General features: G+C 34.7%; 1 protein-coding gene across 4 annotated transcripts; it reads right to left on the bottom strand.

Annotated features, from left to right (window-relative positions):
• Positions 1 to 1739: 1739 nt before the first annotated feature.
• LOC131145431 (uncharacterized) lies at positions 1740 to 8341 on the bottom strand. Of its 4 annotated transcripts, none has more exons than XM_058094502.1 (4): positions 8169 to 8341; positions 7053 to 7909; positions 3914 to 4988; positions 1740 to 2258 (listed from the first exon to the last, which is right to left on the bottom strand). In XM_058094502.1, exons 2-4 carry the CDS (start codon positions 7798 to 7800, stop codon positions 2072 to 2074), a joined length of 2010 nt encoding a protein of 669 aa, XP_057950485.1. In that variant the 5' UTR covers positions 7801 to 7909; positions 8169 to 8341; the 3' UTR covers positions 1740 to 2071. The 4 variants fall into 4 exon arrangements, with proteins under 4 accessions (XP_057950485.1, XP_057950483.1, XP_057950486.1 ...); XM_058094500.1 differs by having other exon boundaries at positions 8035 to 8179; XM_058094503.1 differs by having other exon boundaries at positions 7997 to 8172.
• Positions 8342 to 10604: the final 2263 nt, after the last annotated feature.

The following is a 10604-nucleotide window of genomic DNA, read 5'->3' as shown; positions in this document are numbered from 1 at the left end:
TTGGCTTAGATTACTCAGACACCTTTTCTCCTGTTGCCAAGTCTGTTTTAGTACAGATAGTGCTTGCATTAGCTACTGTGAAAGGGTGGCATTTACATCAACTTGATGTTAATAATGCTTTTCTTTATGGGGAGTTAATTGAGGATGTATACATGTCTCTTCCACCAGGTTTTCACAGCAAAGGGGAGCATCTTGTGTGCAAATTAAATAAGAGTATGGACTCAAGCAGTCTTCAAGGCAGTGGTTTGAAAAATTTTCTACCACAGTTCTGTAGATGGGATTTGTTCAATCAAAGTCTAATTATTCATTATTCACTCACACGTCTGGTTGTTCTTTCACAGTGCTACTGGTTTATGTAGATGATATTTTGATTATTGGTAACAATCCTACTTGTGTTGATAATTTGAAGCATGTTCTTGACACTAAATTTGGTTTGAAAAATTTGGGATCATTACGATATTTTCTAGGCCTTGAAGTAGCAAGAACTAACGAAGGAATTAATTTAATTCAAAGAAAATATGCACTGGAAATTCTGAATGATACAGATTTTATTGGCAGCAAACCTGTTAAATTTCTTATGGAACAAAACTTGTGATTGTCCAAGTATGAAGGTAAACCACTTGCTGATCCTGCTCAATATAGAAGGTTAATTAGCATATTATTATACTCAACTCTAACTAGACCATACATTACCTATGTTGTGCATAGGTAAGCCAATTTGTATCTCAACCTAGGGAACCTCATCAGCTTGCAGCCAATGGAGTACTTCAGTATATTAAAGGTTCACCAAGCAGAGGAATTTTCTTCCCAAGTAATTCAGAGCTGCATATTAAGTCTTTTTGTGATGCAGATTTGACTGGTTATGCTGTTTACTTAGGTGATACATTGATAACTTGGAAATCAAAGAAACAAGAAGTGATTTCAAGATCCTCAACTAAAGCTGAGTACAGAGCTATGGCAAGTGCAACTTGTGAAATTACATGGGTATTACAATTGCTTAAGGATTTAAAAATTGAACATCCAAAGTCAACTATATTATTTTGTGATAATCAAGTAGCTTTATACATAGCTGCAAATCTTGTATTTCACGAAAGAACAAAATATATTGAAGTGGACTGTCATTTAGTTAAAAATAAGTTTGTGGAAGGTATAATAAAAACTCTTCATGTTGCAACAAATTCTCAGGTAGCTGATATTTTTACTAAGGTTTTAGGCTTCTCTTCTTTTTCAAGACTATCAGAAAGGCTGAGTTTGAAGGATATCTTTGCTCCAAGACAAAGTAAGTCAGTTTCTTCAATGTAAGTCACAGGTTACAGATTGTGACATGAGAGGGAGTGTTAATCTCAGCAGTAGTGAAGTATCAATAGCAGCAGAATAATAATAAACTGATTTTATTATCTGTAACAGCAATAGTTAAGTCGTTTGCTTAATTTAGTTATTATAGTTATTTTAGATGATTAGTTATTAACTTTTTTTTTTTTGTTGTAATTTGCTATATATATACCTTTGTAAGCTCTCGAGCAATTCACTGCAGTACAGCAATCAAGAATGCTTTTATAAATTTTACTTTCAAACAGAAAAGTAACAACTATATTATTATATTTATTATTAATTGTTTTTGTTATTCGCCTAATGTTTAGATGATACAATGGTACATGCTACGTATCAATCAGAAATATGCCTAAATAATAATCAAGGATCAAACTTAAAGTTGTACGAATTTGAGAGAGAGAGAGAGAGAGAGAACTCCAAATTTCATCTTTCACAGCCCAGACTTGAATATCGTAGCACAAGCATTCTATCATCACAGAAGCAACCAGTCTCCAGTACAATTTAAACAGAGAACTGGGGATGCACTATTTCCTGTTCCTTGGACAAGATAAAAGGGAATATACATATTTGTACTTCATATATAGCAGCAATAGTAATATACACAACGCAGAACTGGATGGAAAATGACTATTACCCTGCAGAGAATGGGGAACTAACAAAAAACCATCCTCTGGGAATTAATTCTGGCAGAGGTCTTCAGCTCCGAGAACCCTCACAATCACATTCATCAAGGGACATTTCATGGAGGGTGAAACAAAGGGTCTTCTTTGTTTTTGTAAATTTCAAACAGCTGCTTGGAGTAATGAGTTGCCAGAGTTTTGCATAATTCAAGCGCTTCTGGATCGAACCCTTGCAACTCCTTAACAGACTTGTTCATCTCACCCTTTGGGTCTCCATCAGTGAGGAACTCAGCCACTTTACTGCCCCTGGAAGGTAATTTAGGGCAGAAAGTAGCAGAGAAAAGCCAATTGTATCAATTGATGGATCCAAGATATTTTTTTAGAAGAAATTATGCAATGGGTAAAGCGCAGTATATTGCTTATAAATCATAGAAGAGATCGGTTCCAGTGCTCTGAGTGGCCAACCAATAAATGTAAGGGGCAAAAAATTGTGTATAAAATGTATTAGAAATAACATGTTTACATTCTTAATCATTATCAACAAGTTGATAAATGCAGAGTATGAGATGTGTAATCCCATCCGTGTCGTATCCGAATGTAAATAAGAGGAAATGGGCAAAAAAAAGTTACTTTTGCACATACACACTCGCGAGATTTCCAGTAGTTGTTAGATGGACTATAGGATTTGAGTAATAATCTTTTAAAAGAAATAGGATATAAAAACAGGAAATATTTTTAGGCAGATAAGATGATAAGAATGTATAAAATTATTTGTTTTATGGTGCTGTCACATGGGACATAGAAAAGTAGCTATCTGAATGTCAGATTATTCATAACCATGAAGAAAAGAGGATCAAGCAATCCTATACAAGTGGGAAACCAGCGAAACAAGGTTCGATAGAGAAGCAAAATTTGATCTATTGTAATTATTGTGAAAAGTGAAAACAATTAAGTAGAAGGAAAGGAAGCTCTTTAAGTGTCTAACCATAAATTTTACAATGAAACTCGTAATAACAACATCAAGTGTATGGAAATCTCAGGTGTAAAGGCAATGAACCTATGATAAAATTCTTTTCAAGGTAAATGGAAGTCAAATGTACTCACCTGAGAAACCAAGCTACTGTTGAAAATGCAGCAGGCAATTTACTATTGTGAATTGTCCCATGATATGGGAGTTCTCAAATATTAGGGATGTAGGACAGCAACAGGGATTCAGAAATCATAAAGAGATAGAGAGAGAATTATGGGAGAGAACTGGAAGAAGAGGAAGAGAATAAGAGAGAGATAGCAGGAGAGGGAATAAACAAGGACAGAACATAAAATTCTAAACAGAACAGGGGAAAGAGATGGAACAGAATAAAAGGGAATGATGAGAAGAAAGGAGGAACAAGAATAAAAAAGAAGAAGAAGAGGGGGGGGGGGGGGGAAGGCTGCACGAGAGAGAGAGAGAGAGAGAGAGGAACTACAATCTGATTCAAGTGATAACTGCAAGTAACTTACAGACCAGTATTTATACCCACTACTACTAACTTATATTTACATAAAACCACAACAAACACAGGAAATTACACAATACAAAGGAAAGTCCAAAACAAACACAATTTCCTACATCTACATGGCACGCCTAAAATAGGTGTGCCAAGTGGGCAGCCTGGAAAATGTAGGCAGTCCTCCGTCAATTAGATTCCAGAAATCTCTAGGATAACTTTGTGTAGACACTATCTGGTGTGTATAGGTCCGAAAAAAAAGAATCCTCCTATGAAACTTTCTAATTCACTGGTCTCCAGAGACTTGTGTAGGAAGGAAATAACAAGGTGATCAATTATCAATTTGGAACATAGAAATTCCTTTTGCCTTGAAAAATTAACTTAAACCTCATGTTGCATGAATAAAACACTTGCAATGTGCTTTTGCCTCCAAGAAAATTGTGCAGGAAGTACACACATTGAAATTCTAAATACCTGAACGCATCCAACTTGCTAAACCCTCGTTGGTTGTGATACAACGTATCTTTACTGCCCTTTTCATCACAAGTTTGCTGCCGATAGAGAGCACAAACAGCCCTCATGCACAGCTCAGGATCTTTACCAAATGCTGCAAGCATGTCTGCCTCAAAATCCCATACTGATTTAGGCTTTCTGCTCCTCTGAATTTTAGATAAGATATCCTCAAAGTCTACACTGCCATCAGAAACATCTTCCGAGTGACTAGAAGCATCATCAGCATCAGAGACATCAGACTTGTCAACGATAAATCCATCCGAGCTCTCACTCTCGCTGTATGATTCAATCTCTTCTATTTCTTCATGTTCAACCTCCTCAGTTGTTGGGATCCCTTGATCATATTTAGTTTCACTGGTTGTCAGATTGACTGAAGAATTTGTTGCCAAGCAACCTTTTTCTTCACATTGCCTCATTGACATTAGACGCCGTCTTGGTGGGATTACAGAATCTATGACATTATCAAACCGAGATGCAGAAGCTACTGAACAGGTATTCAAATGAGAACCTGTGGGGTCATGCACCAATCTGTCGAGATGCTTCCTCTTGAGTTTACAAATTGGAACATTATCATCATCACTGTCACTCTCAGCATCACTAGTTACTATATTTGATGTTCGTCTTCTTTTGGGGATTGATATAGCAAGGAGATTTTCCTTGCAATCGTTCATATCTTCCTCATCACTCTGATCTATACATGGCCTCTTCAAACTGTTCTCAGAAATCATTTTCTTATGTTCTAGTGCATGTTCATTTGAAACAGAAACCATTTTACTTTGACAAACTTCGGGAGTAGGCAACTGGATATTATCAGGTTCATCATCGTTGTCACTGATATCAATGATGCCAACAGATGCAGGCTTTGACAAACTGGCAATGGATGGAGCTATCTTTCTATTAAGGCTTCCCTGTTCTCCAAAAACCAATTTTTTTCTGACTTGGTTGCCATATCTCCTGCGTGTTTGTAACTGGATACCTCCTTGTTCTCCCCTAATGTCTACAGAGCGCTGCTCTGGAGTGTTGATAGAAAGTGTGCCTGCAACACAATTTTTTTTTTTTTTTTTAAATGAAGGCCTTGAAGGGTACAATAATACAGACTAAAGGCATGTTTAACAACCATTTTACGCGCTGAAAACTGAATATGTTTCAGTATCTTTTAATTTAATTCATTTGAAAATGCACACCAACTTTGTAGAAGGGCTCAGGACTAAAAACTGAACAACTGGTTCACTGGATATGTTCACCTAGAGGGACCTCCTCACTGATTGCAAATTCAGTGAAATGATTCAGTAGGGATCACGAGAATGAGGAAGGAACTTACTTGAAAGTCAGCTATGGAGAATCAGGATCAGAGAGAGAGAGAGGGGATCTTTAGCTAACAAACCAAACCTCAAAAAATACAGATGATTCAATATTTAACACACCAATAAATACTTTAGATGCTTAGCCACGTGCCAAATATTCTATTATGACACATACCAAAGTACTCACTGACACCTATAAAACTTCAAACTTAAACACCAAGTACCCCTGCAGCCAAATAACAACAACCCAACCCAACCCAACCCAATCCAATCCCATCCCCTAATCCAAATAACGAATTACGGGTTTGCTAAGGGCCAGTTTGATATTCTATGTGCTTAACACTCGATGCATTCAGTATTCTTTTGTGTCAGTTCATTTGAGAACGCACACTGACTACTTGAAAGTGATCAAAACTAAAGACTAACCTTTGGTGTTCAGTGGCACCTGATTTTTTCTGTGTTTGATTTCCAGTAAGCACTGACTACTTGAAAGTGATCAAGACTAAAGACTAACCTTTGGTGTTCAGTGGCACCTGATTTTTTCTGTTTGATTTCCAGTAAGCACTGATACCATTATACAGGGATGCAGAAATTTTAAAAATTTTAGGGTACACTAAGGTAGGGAACATGTAAATGATATAAATTATCTCTAAATTGTCATCACATCATGACATAGAGAAATGATTAAACTTATTAATTTGGTACATTAAACCAAAAGCTGGCCTCCCATCTTGAATAGGAGAATCCTTCAAACTTCACGCAAAATCAATTTGTTTGATGAGTGCAGGCTAAATTGCTATTAACATTTTTTTTTTTAAATCCCTCTTAAAAAACATGTATGGTCATGCATCGTACATGACCCTGCTTTGTTTAATAAATAAACATGCATCATCTGCATAAAACCTGCCCATTAAGTGTAATTATTAAGTCATGACCAATATATATCCATATTTAAAAAATTAACTAAATATTTTAAACATGTACACTGTATGTATTAGAGGGGCATGCCTGAGCTGTAGCCTATGCTGGATCCTACATAACCCATACACATACGACTTATTTTTTTCGAGCACCAGTGCCTCGTAGAGTCATAGGTTTTATCAAACAAAACCTAACTACTGTCAATCAATAAACCAATGGATAGTGCATTTGGTCTTTGTCCATATTGTGAATACTTTTTCACTAAAGAAACATTTACACTGTAAAATACAGAAAAATATATGCATAGCAGAAAATGAGATTCTTCTATCCATTAGAAATATTAAATACTGTTCCATACTTTGCATCTTTATAGCACAAAGCTTGCAGAGGATATACTGTCTCCCAATCACAAAGATATTATTTTGAAGATAAGAAAAGAAGAAATCATAGCCTGTAAAGTGTCCAAGCAAAATATTGCGTAAGATCATTTATCAGAGAACTTATTATCTCAATGTTAAACAGGATATAGAATTCAAACTCATCCAACATATGCTTTCCTCAAGAACCATATAATTCAGGAGTAAAACCCTCAGAAAGCATAGCTCTCTTTATGTTAAACAGGTGGATGCATCTGTTGTGTATTTTTAGTTCGCCTGATTTAATTAATAAAAAAAATCCTTTCAGGATGGTTCAAATATTCAAATCCATCCACGTATAGATTATTAAAAGCAATGCTTGCATTAGTTTGTGGGGGGGGGGGGAAACTTCATCTTTTTTCATTACAAAGAAGTTCTTTCAAAAAATAATCTGAGATTAGTTGAACTGAGTGGAAGAACAATTATGTACACAATAAAAAAAAAAAAAATTATTAATACCTGTTGCTTGCAGCCCTGTGATTGCTTTCTCCTGGGGATGAGAATGAGAGATTGGTTTTGCACCCATGGAATCATGAACTCTTTGCATACAATCCACAGAATCCATCATTGTCTCTTTGGTTTGCCCACGGTCCCAACTGGCTAAGCTGTCCAATTCATCTTCAATCTTCCTTGCATTGCTCGAATCCTTTGCCCCACCTCCTTCATGAAAATCCCTATTTCCTCCAGATGAATTCCACCCACATCTCATTCTCAAACTTTCCTCCAATTTTATAACTCTCGCACCCAATTCTTTACACTTCTCTTCCCAAACCTTAGTTTCAGCTTCAGCATGTTTCTTCTCACATTCCAAGACCCTATTCTCAACCATTAGGTGAACAACCTTGTCTTCATCTTCATTCTCATATGTCAAATCAACAATTGTCTCTGTAGTTCTCTTTCCATCTCCTCCAACATTGCCAACCCCTTGAATCAGAGAAACTCGCTCTTTGAGTTCAGCAACCCTTCTCTTTGAAATCTCATCCTCCTGTTCAGTTGCAAGCTTTTCAGCTTCCAATCTCTTAAACTTGGCCTCAAGCAATTCGAATTCCCTCTGCCTCTGCACAGCCTCCAATTCCAACACCCTGCATCTCTCCTCATCTTTCTTACACCTCTCTTCAAATTCACGACACCTGCGTTTGTAATTTTCCAACCCTTCCTTCCAAGCAAGATCACATATCCCACTTTCTTCATCTTCCCATGCCTCCATATTAACTTCTATATCCCTTCTTAATTCTGCATCTAACTTCCAATTTCAAGCACCTTTTTAAGTATTTCTAACTTCATCGCCCAAAATACTCGTTCCAAATTTAAAAACCCTGGTTTCAAAAATTCCCATCAGTATCATTGCACTACTTAGAAACTCAAAATAACAAAAAAATTCAGAAAAACAATGAAAATGATACATATGCTGAAAAAAGCAACGCCAAATTCATCTACGCACTGAAAATGTTAACCCGAACGTCATCGATCCCACCAAAACCTCAATCAAAACAGACCCAATAATAGAAAAGGAAAAGCAAACAAAAACCAAAAAATAAAAAGAGCAAAGTAGTTCGGGATTGTAACGAAGGTTACCAATGAGTAGTGAGTGCAACCGAATGAACATCTAGGGTTTTACAAAAGTCGCCGTTGTGGATTTTGAGCAGTTGTCTACGATAGTTCAGTAACGACAGAGTCCGTACCCGAGGCCGTAACTTATTGTTTATCTATAATTGTTCTTTATCTATCTTTACTAACTAAAATAAAATAAGAGTAAACTTCGGGAATTTAGAATTTATATATTAAATTTAAATTTTTTTTATTTAAAAATTTTAAATAAAATGTCTTTTGAAAAATTCCACTCCGACGTCTGGAAGCATACTTCCAAACACTGTCTTAAAATACTTCTTAATTGTTTATATTTTAATTAATTTAAAATGATAATAAATAAAAATGGATATAATTGTTCTTAAAATTTTTTAAAATAAAAATGACGAACATATACTCATGACTTGTTTTAATTTATTAAATTTAAAGATATGACTATTTTATTTTTTGAATATTTTATTTCAGATGATTATGTGTGGATATTAAAATATTTTTTTCCAAATATTATGATAAGAACAAGTGCAATTGAATTTGTTTGAAGTTTTATTTATTAAAACTAGTTATTTCTGTGTATGCTCTATTGTTCTGAATTTAATTTTTTTAAGAAAAACGTGAGACTTGAAATTGTAAGGAGTTGTAAATAATTTTTAAGACATATAGATTTACTAATTAATTATAGCTAATAATAAATTTATTTTAAGCTTGAAAAATGGTATTTTAAGAAAAACATGAATGAGGACTAATGTAGGCTCAGAATTGTCCATATTCCTTTTTTAATAGCAGATATAAGAGAAGTTAATAATCATTTGATAAAATTAAGTATCATTATCAAAGAGTCTAGAGGCAAATGCAATGCATGGGATATCATTGATTTTGGTTTAATAATAAAATCATTTGAAAATATTAATATTTGTTAGCCTTACAAGGCTTAAAATCTTGTTATCTTATTTTGATGCTAACAAACAAGTGAAATTTAATGTAATTGTGTGAGTAATGATATTTCAGGATTCATATATGTGAAAGTAAGGTCAAAGTACACACAATGATCAAATATAATGGAAGCAAGGTCAAAGTGCTCACAAGGATCAAATGAAGCTTAAATGAGCCAAGACATGAATTACTTGTTGAAGAACATGAGGACATGAATAAGTTGTTGAAAGTCAAGGCATATTAAAGTCAAAAGATTCAAAGAAAGGCAAAGTAAGAAAGCTTAAAGAATATGGAAGTTTGAAGAAAAGATGGATTCAATCAAAGGACAAAGCATGAAAACTCAAGAACTTAGAATGTTAATATTTTAGAAGTCTCATGTAAGTGCTTTAATGTTTAAAATATCATTTGAAATATTTTGAAGCTCTTAGGTTAACTTCTTAGACCTAGATATTTTTTAAAATACCTGAATAATATTTTTAAAAGGTCAAAAATTATTTTAAAAAGGTTAAAATCATTTTTTGGAATAAAGAGCACCAAAAAGAGTTTTTTCCCAAATGCTGTCAGTTTTTATACAGCCGCATTGAGGTGAATTTTTCTCTATCAAGAACTCATTATTTTAAATAGTGATAAACACGAAAGTTGTAGGATTTTCTCTTAGCTTTCGTTTGACACTAAGATCACCTAATTTGGAGTTATATAGAAAAAGTTATGGCCAAAACATTGAAACGAGGTCACTGCTGTCAGACATTTAAAAATTGTTCAACGGGCAAATTTTTAAAATTCGAATGTTTTAAATTATAGCCGTTTGAACCTTAAATATTCTAATAAATAGGGAAATTCTTTAAGGAAACTTTTGCAAGTTTGAAAGCCTATAAATACATGGTTTTGCAAAACAAATAAAAAAACTAAGAATTGAAAAATCTGTTTTGAGAAGCTGAAAGTATTCTTGTTCTTCCTAAGTTCTCTTGCTCGCTCATTGGAAAATTCTTTTGCTGAGAACTCTGAAGTGTTGATCCTTCTTCCTTTGAATTCCTACTGCTAATCCTCTTCTAAGAAGGATATTGGTGAATTCTACACTTGAGCTTTATTCTATTTCCTATTGATATTTTACATTTAAGTATATAGTGTTGAAATTGTACTAACTTGCTCTTTGAGAGAGTATACTTGTACGTAGATTTTATCTTATGTTTCTTGTAGTTCATTGACGTTCCAAGGTGTTTGGATCGTTGGCTAAGCAAGGGGATATTGCTTAGAGAGGCAGACTCTAGCCTATGTAAGGAGTGACCGAACGAGGGAATATCGTTTGGAGAAGGCAGACTCTAGCCTTAACCAAGGAGTGTTGTAATCGGTTTTGTTCCACCCGTCAACGGAACAGGTTTAGTGAATCCTTTGGTGGTTTGCCAAAGGCGAGGACGTAGGCTGGGTATAAGCCGAACCTCGTAAAAATCTCCGTCTCACTCTCTCTTTCCCTATTCTTTAATTTCAGTTCATATA

This window comes from Malania oleifera, chromosome 13, assembly GCF_029873635.1.
Source record: "Malania oleifera isolate guangnan ecotype guangnan chromosome 13, ASM2987363v1, whole genome shotgun sequence".
NCBI classification, from domain to species: Eukaryota; Viridiplantae; Streptophyta; class Magnoliopsida; order Santalales; family Ximeniaceae; genus Malania; species Malania oleifera.
Note: the sequence above shows the minus strand (reverse complement) of the source record. Positions and strands in the feature narration are given on the sequence as shown.